This window comes from Bufo gargarizans, chromosome 6 (assembly GCF_014858855.1).
Source record: "Bufo gargarizans isolate SCDJY-AF-19 chromosome 6, ASM1485885v1, whole genome shotgun sequence".
Taxonomy (NCBI): Eukaryota; Metazoa; Chordata; class Amphibia; order Anura; family Bufonidae; genus Bufo; species Bufo gargarizans.
In genome coordinates, this window is record NC_058085.1 from 386,493,350 (window position 1) to 386,510,898 (window position 17,549).

Genomic DNA, 17,549 nt, shown 5'->3' on the forward strand with positions numbered 1-17,549 from the left:
CAAATGGAGAAGATGATGAGAGAGATCTACACCTGGAGGCCCTGGATGTGAGAGGTATGAGCTGCTGTATAGCAAGTACGGCAAAATGGGGTGTGGGGGGGACGAGGCAACTTCATTAGGGCTTTGAGACCCTAGCAACGCCCCTGCTGGCACCTGTAGCTGCACAAAAGGGACCCATTTATTGGGACTTTGGTAAGATAATGGTTTAAAGAAGGTGGAGCATACTGGGAGTTGTAGTCCTGCCGCCCAGCTGGACACCTCTGTATAGGTGCGATGCTGTAGCGCTGGGTGTACAGATTCATCACCAGGGCTGAGGCGGCAGCTCCTGAGGCTGGGCGGGATTTTTACCTCACACAGCAAGATAGTGACAGGACTGTACGTGCTGACGTCACCGAGGTCTACGTACCGAGTGGAAGAGGGAGGACAGTAGAGGAGGGGGGCGGCGGTTGTTAGAGGGGGAGGGTCCGTGCGAGGCCAGCAGAAAATGGCGAGTCTGTGTAAGAGCCAGCAATGCTCTATCGAGAGGCGCGGTTTTCGACAGGAACTTGACTCTTGGCGGCACAAGCTCATTCACTGTGTAGGTAAGCTCTAATTCTTTTAAACACCCCAAATCGCACCCGACGGGTCACCTGTTTCTCTTTACAACTTAACGCCCGCAACTGAGAGAGAAAGGGGAGGAGAAGAGGGGGGGTAAGCGACGACGACCAACCCGGAACCGGTGCCCTCTCCTGTCACCGCACGAGCGGCCGGCTCTTCTCCTCACTGCTCTGAGGTAACGGGAAAAAAACCGCGGGAAGTGGGCGTGCGCGAGCGGAGGGGGGCAACGGGTTTAACGGTCTCCGTCACGTGACTGCGACCCCTTTCTCCTCGCACTACCCCTCTCTCTCCATTTTTTTTTTTTAGCCGGTCGCGGACAGTTAAAGTACGGTGGGAGGACAGAGTTTTCCCAAAATGCCGGATTCTCCTCTCTACTCCCCCCCCGCCCGGTGAGACCAATCATGCGGCCGGGGCTCGGTTGTCCGGCTGTTGCTGGGAGTTTGGTCAGGGGGGACGGGCTTGGCTTTGGTGGGGGGAGCGAGAGAAACTCCCGCCGCTCGGCCCGCGTTTCTAATGCCGGGAGCGCGCAGGAAACACCCCCCCACCGACATCTCTGTTTTATATAGTGCGCGTCCCCGCTCGGTTTACCTTCCCCTGCGCGTTCCCGGGTCCCTCCCCCTTCTGTGCGCGCCCCCGACTCCTGCGCTTGTTAATTGCCCAAAATTCAGCCCCCCCCCCCCCCCCCCCCTAGGTGAAGTGCTGCAGCTCTCAGGTGGATCCCTTCGAGATTTTTTAAAGGGTATATTTACCTGCTCCCCCTCCAGACTCTACACATGGGGCTGCATTGGGTGCAGTGACGCCCACCACCACCCTAACATTAGAGTGCCCATGGGGGGGGGGGAGTGTGAAGTGCATTGTTATCAGGTTTCTAGGTAATTGCCACTTCCCTTTACAGCTCGGGTTCAGAGATCAGTCCCTAGCAGACTTTTTTTTTTTTTTTCTGGGGGGGGCTTTTTAGTTTGCAGCTATGATTTTTTATTTTTTTTGGGTGTGTGTGTTTTTTTTTTTCTTCTGTTTGCTTAATTAAAGAAACTCGATGCCTTGCGCTCTCTCCCCCTCCCTTCTTTCTGCAAACACTTCTTTTTTTTTTTTTGTGTGTGTGTTCCTTGAATGGTGGGCAGGGATGATGGGGGTGAGGCTCATGAGGAGAGGGGGGCGTGAGAGGGGCCTGAGGCCTAGCTCCAGCTAGCTCGCTCGCCCTTCCCGGAGGAACCTTCCTCACCCCATGATTAAGGATCACCGCACTCCCCGAGGATCCCCTGCACACCAGGAATATGAGAGAAGATCTCCTTTTTGGTGGCTGCAGCATGCTGGGGGATGGGCACGGGATGCATGAGAACTCCTCGATTACAGTATGTGTGGTGTTTTTTTTTTTTTTTTGTGTGTGTGCCCCCCCCCCCTTCCTTTCCATCGCTAAGGTCCTGTTTCTCTCCCCTCTGTCATCGGCAGGGTTAAAAGGCAAAAATGACGCCTTTTCAGAAAAAGTTGCTGGGCTTTGTGTGTTGTGTGTTTTTGTGAAGCTCACCCGTTCATCTGCATCCCCCTCCTCCTCCTCTTCTTCATATTTTTTTTTTTTGTCATTGATTTGCATTGGCATTTTGTTCTTTTTCGGGAGGGGGAGACTTCAGTGTGTATATCCCAGTGGCACGATATGGAAGGGGGGGGGGCGAATATTAATCCTGGTGGAAAGTTAATTTTATCTAAGCCTAAAAGTGAAGGGGGGGGGGGGGGCTTTGAAATAATTTTTAGCAAAGCCCATTATGCAAATTGTGCTTTGGTTCAGATGTAATTTCATGCTGTGATAGCCTTTCTTTGTCCTCTTCCTGAAACAGTAGCTGAGCACGTATTACATGAAGGGGGGGGGGGGGACTAAAAAAAATTCTGTGGGTTTACAGTTTACACATGATGGATAGGAGTTGATGAAATGGTTTTAACCCCTGAGACATTTAGGAGTAGGTTCTGTGACTTATTTTGATGGGATCAATCATCTAGGAGACGAATTAAGAGCACCCCCCCAAAAAAAAAAAAAATAGCTAGGGGATTGTTTTTTGTTTAGTTTTTTTCTTTTGTATGTGTAACCAGATTTGTGTTAACTCCATCTCTGCCATGGCTAGGTTTTTATTATACGGCATCATGCATTCCTTACATGAGTGCTGCTGTGCAAAAATTAGCCAGAAGATTGGAGATAGAAAGCAAAAAAATCTATAAATGATTGCACGGCCCTGAAGCTGTGTTCACGTGTAGCATTTTTTGCAATTTTTTATTTTATTTTTTTTATTTGGCTTTCTCAAGCAAAGGAAGAAGAGGTCTCTGTTGTGAATGGCTCAGGTCTGTGATGATCCAGGCGTTGCAGGGGCATGCTGGAAGTTCTAGTTCTGCACCGCCTGGAGGAGAAACAGGTTAGAGACCATCGCTTTGGGTGGCAGAACATGAGGTGAAGTTTTGATTGACAGCAGTGATGGTTTGTTACTGGCTTTTGGTATATAGTTGTTAATTTTTATCTGATTCTGTTCTCCCCACTGTTGAATTGTTTTTTTTTTTTTAATTGTTTTTTATAGAGTGCTAATATTGTGAGCAAGTTTTGCACCAACTCTAAGGTCAGGCAATGCAGGCTTTTTTTTTTTTTTTTTTTTTATGACTCGTTTTGCATGTTCGAGTTTTTTAACAAAGGGTCCAAAGTTTAGAATTGGCAAGTATTTTATCTTTACGACAATGACACAAAACTTAAATTGATTGCTTTTACGATATAGTTGTGCGCATTGAACTTGGGATTATCTCGCTCTGTGCTGTATTCTTTCGGGAAACTTTTTTTTTTTTTTGTTCCTGTTAAATTTTAACATTTTATGACCAAGATAACTTATTTGTGTCGAAGTTCTATAATTTAGAAATTTACAATACCTGTGCTTCCATAGTACGTGTCGGGGGGGGGGGGGGGGGAAGAAACCAATTGTTGCAGATTTTAGACACCAGTTTGATAAGTCTTTTAAATCAATGCTTGGGCTTGCAGGGTGTGTGTCGGGGTCCACACATTGCTATAGATTTGAGGAAGCTGTTTTTAATTTGTTAAGCGATCAATACAGAAGAATCGGCATAGCCCTAGCTAGGAAGCAGCCCAAAAAGTTAGGAACTTGCAGCAAGTTTTAGCATTGGCTACTTTGGGCAAAAAATGTGCCATACGGGTATATTCACACAATAGCGGGGAAAATGTTATATGTTATTGTCCATACGTTTTTTTAAAATTAATTTTTATTTTTTTATGGCTGTTTTGCATCTCGGTATCCATTTTGGGACCATCCACCTGTTTTAATGCCAATTAAAAACAGATGTAGTTCATTGTTTTTTTTTGTTTAAACTCAACCCCTGCAGTGCCCTCAGTATACATAATGACCCTTGTAGTGCCCCCTGGACATACATTGGCCACCCAATAGTGCCCCAGTGTATATAAGTAGTAGCGTTGAGTGAATTGGGTTCGGATAGCCGTATCCGAACCTGGTTCTTTTAAAAACTTCGTTAAGAATATGCGCTCCGTCCTACTGTAAAATATATTGCGTCTGCAAAGGTGTTTCTAAAGTTTTAGGGTACTTTCACACTAGCGTCGCTGGATTCCGGCAGGCAGTTCCGTTGCGGGAACTGCCTGTTGGATCCGCCAATCTGTATGCAAACTGATACGATTTGTTGACTGATCCGGATCCATCTCACAAATGGATTGCAATACCGGATCTGTCTCTCCGGTTGTTATCTGGAAAAACGGATCCAGTATTTTATCTCTTCCACAATTTTAAAGGTCTGCGCATGCGCAGACTGCAAAGCCGGATCCATTTTACCGGAACACTTGGGGCCGGATCTGGCATTAATGTATTCCGGAATTTTGGACAGAGAAAATGCTGCAGTATTTTCTTCATCCAAAAACCGTACAATGACTGAACGGATTGCATTCCATTCAGAATGCATTAGGTTAAATCTGATCAGTTCTATTCCGGTATAGAGCCCCTAGGACGGAACTCAATGCCGGAAAAGAAAAAACGCAAGTGTGAAAATACCCTTAGTGAATATCGTGAGACTTTTAGTCTCTCACGTGTCACTTCGTTTATTTGCATTAATTACTATATCAAAATACTAAGCCGAACTCTGCTTTGTGCCTCATTAATAAATCCAAGTTCAGCTTCGTATTTTGATATAGTAATTTATGCAAATAAACAAAGTGACACGTAATAGAGGCGACATGAAGGAGTCTCAAGATATTTGCTGAAACTTTGGAAAGACTTCCGTGGAGGCAATATGTTTAACTGTTAACATAGTTTTTAAAAGAATCTGGTTTGGCTACAGCAAGCCAATTCGCTCAGCCCTAATAAGTAGTCCATTTTATAAAATCGACGCCCACCTCCCGTAGTGCCGACAGATACTATTTATTATTTTTTAAATGTATATGTGCACTTCTTGTGCCCATTGGGGACACTCGCTCTGCACTGGAGGTAGCAGGACCTGATGGCTCTCTTTGTGATCATGTGACATCATGACTGTAAGGTCCTGCTGCCTCCAGTGTGGAGCAAGTGTTCCTTCGCATGCAAGTGGTGAGCTAAGTATTTAAATTTATTTTTTTTAGCCCCTGAAAGCCCTTTTTCCATAGTGTATCTGTTTTTAATGGCTGTTATGCTGGTGCACTCCTTTCTACATGGTCCATTGATTTCAGTGGAGTCTGCCTGGCCTTGGAAGCAGCCAAAGATGGGACATGTCCTATTTTTCGACAGCTGCTATTCGCTAGTTGTTAATAAATAAAAAAAGGCACTTGAATATCCCCGTAGACTTTAACTGGTTCTTAAAACGGCCCTCATATGGCATTTGAATAAACCCTAGCAAGCTTTAGGAGTCCTGCAGAACTTATTTGCCCATAAACTTTGTTCTGGCCCAATGGTTTTACATGCAGATGCTGATTTGTCTGAACCAGCGGTCTCCAACTAGTGGCTGCTGTGGAACCTACCCTCGGTATAACCTACATCAGCTGCTTGGGGCACATTTATGTCTGTGGCAGCGGATCCGGCAGACTGTTTTGGCAGAGAGCAGCCTGTCAGATTTCACTAGATCCGGCATTGCTGGATTCTTCAGTTCACAACCGGGATCACCTTTGACTATAATGGGGGTTTGTGGTGATCCGGTTGCTTTCCGACATAAATGGTAGGTTTCAGCCCAATGTTTTTTGTCCTGCATTTGTGTCAGATTAGGCATGCCGGACATGTGAACGTAGCCTTAAAGAGTGACGAGAGACTTTAAAAGTGTTAATCCTTAGATAATTTGTATATTATTCATAGGCTGTAGATTGTATCCAGTGTCCTCCACCTACAACATAATGTCCGGTCTCATCCTATGCACATTGGGGACCAAACGGACCGTCACAGTTGACAGTCAGAAGAACGTCCACATGCATACATGACTCTTGACATTTAAAAGGATCGCCTCTCGCATCACAGATGTTTATTTATTTTTTTAAACACTTTTGAGGGGGAGGGGATATGAAGGGAATTCTAACAGCAGATCAAGAGAGCAAGGTCAGGATCCTCTTCAAAAATAGATTTTAGGCGGTTTTTATAGTAATTTTCTGCTATTGTTTCCTTCTCCACAAATCCAGCAGGAGAGAGGGGGCGGTTCAGTTTCTACCATAATACGCAGGCTTTTGCATGATTTTGATATTAAGTTAATTAGTCATGGGTGTGGAGTCACATTTTTTTATTTGGATTCCTTGATAGAGGGCACGTGCAAATACATTTTTTTGACAAATTGCAAAGCGCTGTAATGAAGATGACTTTTATTGTAATGCTGCCAGCCCAGCCATATTAGGATGCAGAGCAGCCAGTGATGCTCAAACATTCAATCACTTGTAACTTTAGGGAGAATTGCGCTGGTGTGATTCCTTAAGTGTTCCTGAATGAAAATCATGAATTATATATTCTTACCCTTCTAAGTTTTGTATAGCTATTAGAAGCTCTACCATGTATTAGGGGCTGACAAGCATGAAGCATGTTGGATAAATGCATGTGCCTGAGTGCTTACTCAATCCGCTTTCGTGTAATTTTGAAAATACATTTGATCCTGGTCGTCACATGAAGTGTTTTTTTTTTTTTTTTTTTTGCTAGCTGCTTGTAATAAAGTGGGTTAATTCTCATGTACTGCAGTCCCACAATTCTTTTTTTTTTTTTAAAGCCGATGTATGTCATAAAAATAAGTTCTACGTGTTTATAAAAAGGCATTTTGTAATGTAGTTTATGTATATTGCTGACAGCGAGAAATCCGGGGGGGAAGGGAGCATTGATTCCTTTCCATACAGTGCAGATTGTCTTAAATGTCATCACGATTTTTGGAAATTTGTGGATTCACACAAATGTGGACTTTTGTGCAAAAATGGCAGAATAACTAAGGCCTCATGCACAGAACCGTAGGCTGCTCGTGCCCACGCTGCAGACCACAAACGGCAGGTCTGCGATATACAGGCATCGGCCGTGTGCGCACCATATCACGGATGTGGATCCATTCACTTGATTGGGTCCACAACTTGGGAGGTGCGAAACGGCGGCATGGATTGGAAGCACTGCGGCATACGTCCTTGGGTTTTCTGTCCACGCTTCCGCACTGTAAAAAAGTGGTGCAAGCAATTGCGGTGCAGACCATCAGATGTGGATTGTGGACCCCATTCCAGTGAATAAATCCACAGACGGTCTGTGCCCGTACATTGTGGTCTGCATGCAGCACGACCATGGCTTGCACACGGTCTTGTGCATGAGGCCTTAGGTGGCCAAAAATATCCATATTTTTTATTTATTTTTTTTGTGCTCAGATTTACTATCCCAAGGCCCTTTTCACATTTTCGTATCCATTTTTCATCTGCGATTGGTCCGTTTCTGTATTTTTCCCACCGTGTGTTATCCATATTCCACGGACACTGCTCAGCTGAAATTTAACTTCCTGAGCTTTTCCTACCAATGTTTCATGAAACACAGATGCCATGTGTGTCGGTGGTTTTTCATGGACCTATAGTCTTAAATGGGCGGGTTTGGTCTGTATCACGGAACAAATTAGTGTCTGTCTCTGTGGTTTTTCACTGATGTGTGAACAAACACAATAAAATCACTAGGTACATGTTCTGTCTGTGGAAAATGCGGATAGCAGACTTCAGTGAAAAATGGAAATTTGAACGAGGCCTAAAGATGGCGTACGCTTAGACCTGGCGGTCTGGAACTGCACCAGATTTGTCATTGGGGCTTAGGCTGGATGATAAATGTGTTTCAGGGATAGACACTTTTCTCTGACTCTATCGATTTAATGGTCGGCTTACTTTGAGACAGATTTATACACTAGAATTGTGGTGCAAAATGGTTTCTCTAAGGGTACTTTTACACTAGCGTTAAAGTTTTCCAGTATTGAGTTCAGTCACAGGGGCTCAATACCCGGAAAGAAAGCTTCAGTTTTATCCTAATGCATTCTGAATGGAGAACAATCCATTCAGGATGTCTTCAGTTCAGTCACTCTTATGGTATTTGGCCGGAGAAAATACCGCAGCATTAAAATGTATTTTGTATTATGTATGAAATGTATTAATGCCGGATCCGGTACCAAGTGTTCCGGAAAACTGGATCCGGTTTCCCGGTCTGCGCATGCGCAGACCTTTTAAAGATGTAAAGGGAAAAAAAAATACCGGCTCTGTTTTTCCAGATGACACCGGAGAGACGGATCCTGTATTTCAATACATTTGTCAGCTGGATCTGGAAACAAATGCTATCCGTTTGCATACGGATTTCTTGATCCGGCAGGCAGATGTGGCAACAAAACTGCCTGCTGGAGTCCTCTAACGTACCCTAAGGCCCTACCCTTTCTGCTAAGCCCCACCCCATTGTCAAGCATGCCTGGAAAAGTGTGGACGTGCCAGATTCTGCCACTCTGTAGATTTTTCGTGCAGACTTGCACGCCAGTCTTACCATTAGCATATCCTTAATGATTTTCCCCTATAGAGATGTGAAAACACCTGAAAAAATGGCTAGAGCTTCATTGTGTGATGTTTTTAAAAAGAAATCTAATGAAGAAAAATGCCAGGAGCAAAAAATACTTTTGTATCCTGCGTTTTACATTTCCTATAGACCAGTGATGGCTAACCGTGGCACTCCAGCTGTGGTAAAACTACAACTCCCAAGATGCCCCCCTTGCTTGGCTGCTCTCAGAACTCTGTAGAAATAAATGGAGCATGCTGGGAGTCGTAGTTTAACCACAGCTGGAGTGCCAAGGTTAGCCATCACTGTTATAGACCTTCAGCTAACATCTGGAGCTGACAGTTTTACTACATACAGTGCCTTGGAAAAGCATTCACCCCCTTGACTTTTTTCGTGTTTTGTTAATCTGAATTTTATGTGATGGATCAGAACACAATAGTCTAAAGTTGGTGATGTGAGATGAGAAAAATATATAAAACCACTAACCAAACACTGCCATGAAGACCAAGGAACTCTCCAGACAAGTAAGGGACAATGTTGTTGAGAAGTACAAGTCGGGGTTAGGTTTAAAAAAATAAAATAAAAAATTAAAATCTTTGCTGATCCCCAGGAGCACCATCAAATCTATCATAACCAAATGGAAATAACATGGCACAACCGCAAACCTGCCAAGAGATGGCCGCCCACCAAAACTCACGGACTGGGCAAGGAGGGCATTAATCAGAGAGGCAGCAGAGACCTAAGGTAACCCTGGAGGAGCTGCAGAGTTCCACAGCAGAGACTGGAGTATCCGTATATAGGACGACAATAAGCCATGCGATCACGTCATCCATGCGCGTGGGGCGCCCTGACGTCACTCTGGAGCGTCCCGGGAGCCGCACAGATTTTTGGCCGGAGCAAAAAGCGCAGCATGCTGCGGTATTTTCTCCGGCCAAAAAACGTTCCAGTCCTGAACTGAAGACATCCTGATGCATCCTGAACGGATTTCTCTCCATTCAGAATGCATTAGGATAAAACTGATCAGGATTCTTCCGGCATAGAGTTCCGTCGTCGGGGAACATATGGAAAAGAACGCAGGTGTGAAAGAGCCCTAAGATGTGGTAGGCTCACAGAGACTTATCCGAAGTGACTTGGAGCTGTGTTTGCCGCAAAAGGTGGCTCTACAAAGTATTGACTTTAGGGGGGTGAATAGTTATACACATTGGGCCAGATTTATCACAACTCTGACAGCTCACTCCACTTTAACATAGGGCTAAAGTCAGTTTTAGCCAAGTCAGATTTATGATCTGCCCTTTAAGACTGTAATAAATGTGGTTTGACTGTAGCAGTTTATCCGTCAGTAAGCAGCTTTACAAAAGTCGCACATCTTTACGAAAAAGTTGCACATTTTTATGAAAAAGTCGCATGTTCTATTAAAAAGTCTCATAAGATAAGCATGGTCCTCACTGGAGTGAAATTGCGACTTTTTAAATAGTCTCAATAGTAGGGATCGACCGATTATCGGATTTACCGATATTAATGGCCGATATTCAGGATTTTGAACGCTATCGGTATCAGCATTTATTTTGCCGATATTCCGATAGCGTATGGGGAACACAGATCGCGCTGCTGACAGCTCTCTCCGTGTTCCCCTTAGCAGCACAGGGGAGAAGGAGCAGTGTCTCCTCCCCCTGTGCTGCTGCTGCTGCCGCCAATGAAAGGACAGGGGACAAGAGGAGGGGAGGAGCTATGGCCACTGCGCCACCAATGAAGCTTAAACTCTCATTTATTCATATACAGGAGGCGGGAGCTGCAGAATCACATAGCCGGCTCCCGACCTCTATGAGCTGTAGCTGCGATCCGCTGCAGTTAACTCCTCAGGTGCCGCAGATCGCAGCTACTGCTCATAGAGGTCGGGAGCCGGCAGCCAGCTCCCGCCTCCTGTATATGAATAAATTAGAGATTAAGCGCAGTGCGCCTTCCCCTCCCCCCCCCCCCCCAGTATTAAGCATTGGTGGCGCAGTGCGCCCCCCCCACAGGATCCCCTCTCCCCTGCTCCTCCGATCGGAGCCCCAGCAGTGTAATGCTGGGGCTCCGATCGGTTACCATGGCAGCCAGGACGCTATTGAAGCCCTGGCTGCCATGATAAGCTCCATGCTGCTGTGTGCACAAAGCACAGAGCAGCAGGGACAGTGTGAGCTCCTATTCACCCTGATAGAGATCTATCAGGGTGAATAGGACAAGGGTTCTAGTCCCTAAGGAGGCTAAAAGTTAGTGGGAAAAAAAAAGGTTACAAAAATAAAAATAAAAACACCAAAATATTAAATATAAATGAAAAAGAAAGATTTACAAAAAAAAATACACATTAACAATAAACATTAATTTTCAGCAGATTTGTGGGAATTTTAATTTTTTTTTTCAAAAATGAAAATTCCCAGAATATCGGTATAAATTATCGGCTATCGGCCTGAAAGTTCACAAATTATCGGTATCGGCCCTAAAAAATCAATATCGGTCGATCCCTACTCAATAGTAAATCTGTCTAGAGATTCATTTACATAAGAAAACACGCCCACTTTCAGAAAACTGGCGCGCATAGTGCAGAGCAGAAAAAAGTCTCAAATTTTTGCGCAGTTTAAGCGATTGCGCAAAAATTTGCGACTTTTTCACTCCATTATTCAGACTTGAGCTAATGATAAATCTGGCCCATTGACTTTTTCTGTTATTTTGTTCTATTTTTTTTAATTATTATTATTTTTTGATTGTGAAGCAAACAAACATCTTCAAAGATGTGGGCATGTTCTATAAAATGATGCAAATCCTCAAACAAGCTATGTTAATTCCAGGTTATGAGGCACCAAAATACGAAAAAAGTAAAGGGGGGGTGAATACTTTTGCTAGGTACTGTAAATGCCGTTAAAAATGCAAAAAGGAAAGAGAAACGACAGCAAAAACCTACGTATGAGCCCATCCCAAAGAGCTAATTTTATGCACATTATTTAGTTTTCCTTATCTGACATCTCATCTGACAGATGACCACATGTTACCAAATGGTTACTGGGGCCTTACTTGTTCTGGGGATTTGTGAATAACGGCTCCCTTCTTATTGACATGAGGCGTATTCACTTATCTTCTGCTAACCCCTTTTTTTTTTTTTTTTTTTTTTTTTGTTGGAGGAGGTGCTCCCATCTTCTGCCCACTCCAATTACACTTTAGGAGAGTAGTTCTGTAATTGTATCCCTGGTGCATTGTGCAGATGCCCTCAAATCTGCATTTATTTGGATTTGTACTGGGTAACAGCGCTGGCCTGGCTGTTATTGGAGGCCTCTCCATGTTACTTTGGGAATTGACTTATGACGTCTTTGTTCCTTTTTTTTTTTTTTTTTGTAAATATGATCAAATAACCCCAGGCTAGTGGGGGTTGGGTTTTCATTGATTTTGTAGATCAAAGGTACAGTATACTATGTATTGCATCTGAAAATCAGTCAATTTTTTTTTTCTTTTATAAGTATAGACTCAAAGGCCTTGTGTTAGTGCAGATCTCTAACAGCATTCCCCCAAAATATCTATTACTTAAATTGGCACTTTTATAAGGGAAGCATTTCGGAGCATGGCAGAAGGGGGGCATTCCCTATGGCTGCACTCCTAGGCTGTTATCAAGGTACACAAACCTCTTGCATTTGTCTGTGGACTAGCATTTTCTTTTTGCCTTTCAGCGTATACAGGCTGCCATAAAGAGTTATGCTGAGAGTGCAACATGCAGCACTAGTTTCCATAGTGTGATGTCCTTTTTAGGCATCATGCACACAACCGCATTTAACCTTATCTGCGCAATTTTTTATTTATTTTTATTTTTGGGTGGATCACATGCGGGGCCCAGTCATCCATCCCACAAATCAAATAGTGCAAAAAATTGTCAGTTTCTTGTGTGCATGAGCCCTTGGAGAGAGAATAAAATAAAGACACACTACTTATGAATGTTTCTTTATTACTTGTGCAACTCATTTTGGATTTTTTTTAAATGTATTTGGCAAAGAGTGTACTTTTATAGGTTTCCGTTCTTTTTTTCCTTACCAGTCATGAGCGCATTCCAGGAGTGGTTTAAAATGAATTTTCGTACGTGAAGGTAGATTAACAGTATTTTGACCCTTCTGAAAATATGGTTGTGTAGACAAACACAATACAGTTTTTGATTATATGCATTACTGTTACTTATCTTGTTTGGGCAGTGAGTATTGTATTAGCACTGTATATAACCATACATGCGCTGACCAATTGGGCTGCTTTCACACAGGTTTTAGCTGGGGAGTTTTGTGCATCTTTGCATTTTTAGTGGCGCACTGGCCCAAATTGACTAATCCTAAAGATGGCTTAACCTTAGACCAGCGGTCTGGACCTACACCGCATTTATCACAGGTGGTCAGGCTGGATGATAAATGTGGTGCAAGGGCCGACACTTTTCTCTGACTCTATACCAACTATTGGTTGACTTAGGGCTCATACACACGACCATATGCATTTTACTGTCCACTAAACACGAATCCGAAAAAAATACGGATGACCTCCATGTGCATTCCATTTTTTGCGAAACTGAAAAGCTGGCCCCTAATAGAGCAATCCTATCCATGTCCATAATACAGACAATGATAGAACATGTTCGATTCACAAAAAAAATAGAACATATGGAAACGGAATGCAAACTGAGTAACTTCCGTTCTTTTTGTGGACCTATTGAAATGAATGGTTCTGCATACGGTCCGCAAAAAAAAGAGGATACGGAAAGAAATTAAGTTCGCCTGCATGAGCCCTTACTTTGAGACTGATTCTACTCCAGAATTATGGTGCATCTTAGTCCTATCCCTTTCATTTAAAGCTCTGCCCCTTGTTGTCACATCTAAATACGGTGTCCCAGATCATGCATAATGTCCAAGTAATGCACTTACCAATTGGAATGTTATTTCAAAAGACTTGTTGTCTGTGAATTACGCTTTTTCTATCAGCTGTGTTTACAGCTCTTTGCCAGGGGTTACGGCCACCCCTGTCATACCATGCTTAGCATCGGCAGCGCGCTTGTTCAGGCAAGCACCACTATGCCAATCACAGGAGGTTCGCACCCGAGCAGAAGAAGGAAGTAGGGAGCTGCTGTGCTGGAGGGAGTGTAGAAACCCTACTTGCCCTACTTTTAGACAGATTTTCGGTGCAGACGCACCTGGGTAAATATGGGCCACAGTTTGTTAAATAAAATGGAAAACCACCTCAAAAAAGGCAACCACTGCAGATGGCCAAAAGAACACAAGCCGTTATTCTGCCTTGATTACCGTATATTAATTAATTTTAATTTTTTTTTGTAAACTGCCACTGCCAAATTCATGTATGTTGGGACCCTAAGGGTCCATTCACACATCCGTAGAATGGGTCTGCATCCGTTCTGCAATATCCGAAATGGGTGCGTACCCATTTATTCTCTATGGGGACGGAATGAATGCGTAGAGCACACCATGTGCCCCGCAGCTCCGGAAAAAAATAGAACATATCCTATTGTCCGCAATTGCGGACAAGAATAGGCAGTTCTATGGGGGTGCCGGCCGGGTGTATTGCGGACTTGCAATGCACTACTGACGTCTGATTGGACCCTTACAGACATTATTTTACAGCAGTAAAAAATGTTAAAGAAAAAACTGACAAGCCTCCGCTAGGGCTCAACTTTGATAAGTAAATAGATTGCGCGATTTTTTTTAGGAATCTGTGTTCCTGTAATTTGTGTCAAATTTATCAAACGTTGCAGTATATTTGGTGCCTCAGTCAGCAGATTTGTACCTATGACACTGGCAGACCTGTTAGGGTACTTTCACACTAGCGGCAGGATGGATCTGACAGGCTGTTCACCCTGTCGGATCTGTCCTACCGCTATTTCGCCAGGCCGCCGCTCTGTCCCCATTGACTATAATGGGGATGGTGGAGAGCTCCGGCACAGCACTGCAGTTCGCGGGGAGAGGCCGCCGGACTATAAAGTTGGACATGCAGTACTTTTAGTCTGGCGGCCTTTCGCCGTGCTGCGCAGGAGCTCCGCCCCGTCCCCATTATAGTCAATGGGGACGGAGCGGCTGCACGACGAAATAGCGGCAGGACGGATCCGTCAGTGTGAACAGCCTGTCGGATCAGTCCTGCCGGTAGTGTGAAAGTAGCCTTATATGTGCGCTCGGCAGCTGGAGGCATCTGTGTTGGTCCCACGTTCATATATGGCCGCATTACTGAGAAAAATGATGTTTTAAAGAGGTTCTCCAAGAGTATAAAATCTCCCCATATGGAATACACTTACCCCGGTCCCCACTTCAGGCGCCGCTCCTGGTCCCCGCAACGCCGCTGCTTCTCCCTGCACACTGATGAAAACATCCGGTGTGGGGGTGTGGGGGGGGGGGGCAGCCAATGGCAAACGGGGACGAGCCTCCATAACATCACCGGCGATGCTAGGGAGGCTCGTCCCCACCTGCTGCGCCCCCCCTCCCCGACATCGGATGTTTTCGTCCGTGTGCAGAGAGAAGTGGCGGTGCGTGGACCAAGAGCGGTGCCGGGAGCGGGGTAAGTATATTCCATGTGGGGTGCCCGGCATATGGGGGGGCATTTTATACTCTTGGAGAACCGCTTTAATATATGCAAATTAGCCTCTAGGAGCAATGGGGGCGCATTTGCTGTTACACCTAGAGGCTCTGCTCTCTCTGCAACGGCCGTGCCCTCTACACTTTGATAGACAGTGCCAGGCAGTAGAAACGGCAGAGCCTTTTGGTGCAATGGTGATGCCCCTGTTGCTCTTAGAGGCTCATTAGCATATATTAAAACTTCATTTTTCTCAGCAATGCGGGCACATATGAACATGGGACCAACACAGATGCCTTCAGCTGCCAAGCGCACATGTAACAGGTCAGCCAGTGTCATAGGTACAAACCTGCTGACAGATGTTGAGTTGTTACTTCACTTTCTCCACCACCCATTTACTGGAGTGAAATTGTGACAATTTTTTTGCGACATTTAAAAAAAAGTTGCAGTTGCTGGGCACTGTGAATGAGTGTGCTTGAACCCTTAGAAAGTTTGGAAACGCCCTCCTGTGTACTTTGCACCCTAATTTGCATATAGAATAAACCGTTTTCTGGAGATAGGAAATCCACAAAGGAATACCAAAGGTATGTTTTAACCCATGTCAGACTACAGAATAGCATGGTAGCATTATTTATGTAGGCCAAATGTCGGTGACATATTCCCTTTAAGAGGCTGCTGCTCTCACTTTCTTTGGTCACATGACCTGGGTTCAGTTCATTGCTATTCAAGGGAATGGGTCTCAGCTGCAATATCTAGCAGAGATGCCATCCAGTGGATGGAGCTGTGCTTGGTAAGCTCTGAGGGGGCTGCTGCACTCACTAGAGCGCTGTGGCCTCAAACTGCAGGTGGGCTGGGTGTCTGACCCTGCCGATCTGATATTGATTAGCTATCCAATGTGGGAATGCAAAAGAGAAGCAGAAAGTAGAGTACAGCTGTTTGCTATCTCCGGCAGCCCCTGAGCGCTCATTTAGATGAATGATTCTCGTGTTCGACTGTAGAACGAACAGCAACCAGACTGAACCCTAAGGCCCCTTTCACACGGGCGAGTTTTCCGTGCGGGTGCGATGCGTGCGGTGAACGTATTGCACCCGCACTGAATCCTGACCCATTCATTTCTATGGGGCTGTGCACATGAGCGGTGATTTTCACGCATCACTTGTGCGTTGAGTGAAAATCGCAGCATGCTCTATATTGTCCGATTTTCACGCCACGCAGGCCCCATAGAAGTGAATGGGAAGCGTGAAAATCGCATAGCATCCGCAAGCAAGTACGGATGCGGTGCGATTTTCCCATGTTATAAGGGAAAATAATACAATCTTCAGAACATCAATCCCAAGCCCGAACTTCTGTGAAGAAGTTCGGGTTTGGGTACCAAACATGCACGATTTTTCTCACGCGAGTGCAACGCATGACAATGTTTTGCACTCGCGCGGAAAAATTGCGCATTTTCCCGCATCGCACCCGGCTCTGATCCGGGCAAAAAAACTGACGCCCGTGTGAAAGAGGCCTAACTCCTTCAAGTCAATGGGGGAGCTTTATAGTCGCCCTACAGGTTGCTCTATCCTCTGGAAAGATCATCAGCTTCTGATCGGCGGGGGTCCGACACCCGGGACCCTCGCTGATCAGCTGTTTGAGAAGGCAGCGGCGCTCCAGCAGCACCGCGGCCTTCTCACTGTTTACTGCCGGCCCGCTGACGTCACAACTAGTATCAACTTGCGTTAAACAGTGAGAAGGCCACTGCGCTGCTGGAGCGCCGCTGCCTTCTCAAAAAGCTGATCGGCGCAGGTCCCAGGTGTCGGACCCCCGCCGATCAGAAGCTGATGATCTATCCAGAGAATAGATCATCAGTTACATGAAAGTGCAGAACCCCTTTAAATGACAATGACGCCAATTCCTGTGGGATCTGTTGCATATCTGCACCAGAAGTGTAGGCCTCGGATTTCTTCTGTGGAAATAAATCATGGGTGTAATGATAGCGCGTGAACAGATGGGCTCTGTGCGATGTCAGGGGTCCTTATACAGTAGGAGGGGTATATATGAGTGTAGGGATATTTTAGGTGTCAGAGGTCCTGATACAGTAAAAGGGGTATATGTAATACACAGCTATCCTTGACTAACGTTATACTGGGATAAAACTTATTATATGACATTTTTACTGCTCTGTCCTTGTGGTGACATTTGGTTTTGAATGTAATGTCCTTAACGCTGATCTTGGTATTCACCAGTCAGCACACTACATTATCTGTACTGCTGTTGGTGTTCCATATACCCATCATGGTCTTGTTGAGGGATGTTTGTATGTTATAATGCTTACGGCTCTGCTGCCTGTATTACTAGGTGTCTGTATCTTTTTTTGGCAGTTAGAGCCCTGTCTGTCCTGCTGGTCAACCCTAAAACAGCCTGCCT

General features: G+C 44.9%; 1 protein-coding gene across 8 annotated transcripts in view; it reads left to right on the forward strand.

Annotated features, from left to right (window-relative positions):
• The first annotated feature begins 450 nt into the window (after positions 1-450).
• LCOR (ligand dependent nuclear receptor corepressor) overlaps positions 451-17,549 on the forward strand; it is a 61,521-nt gene continuing 44,422 nt past the window's right edge. For 4 of the 8 annotated variants that reach the window (XM_044299329.1, XM_044299330.1, XM_044299336.1 and 1 more), the window contains exon 1: positions 457-581. In XM_044299329.1, coding sequence (XP_044155264.1) covers positions 485-581 — 97 coding nt within the window. In that variant the 5' untranslated portion in view covers positions 457-484. Of the gene's footprint in view, positions 582-1,828; positions 1,950-17,549 lie in introns of those variants that run through there. The other 4 variants (XM_044299331.1, XM_044299332.1, XM_044299334.1 and 1 more) reach the window with 4 other exon arrangements.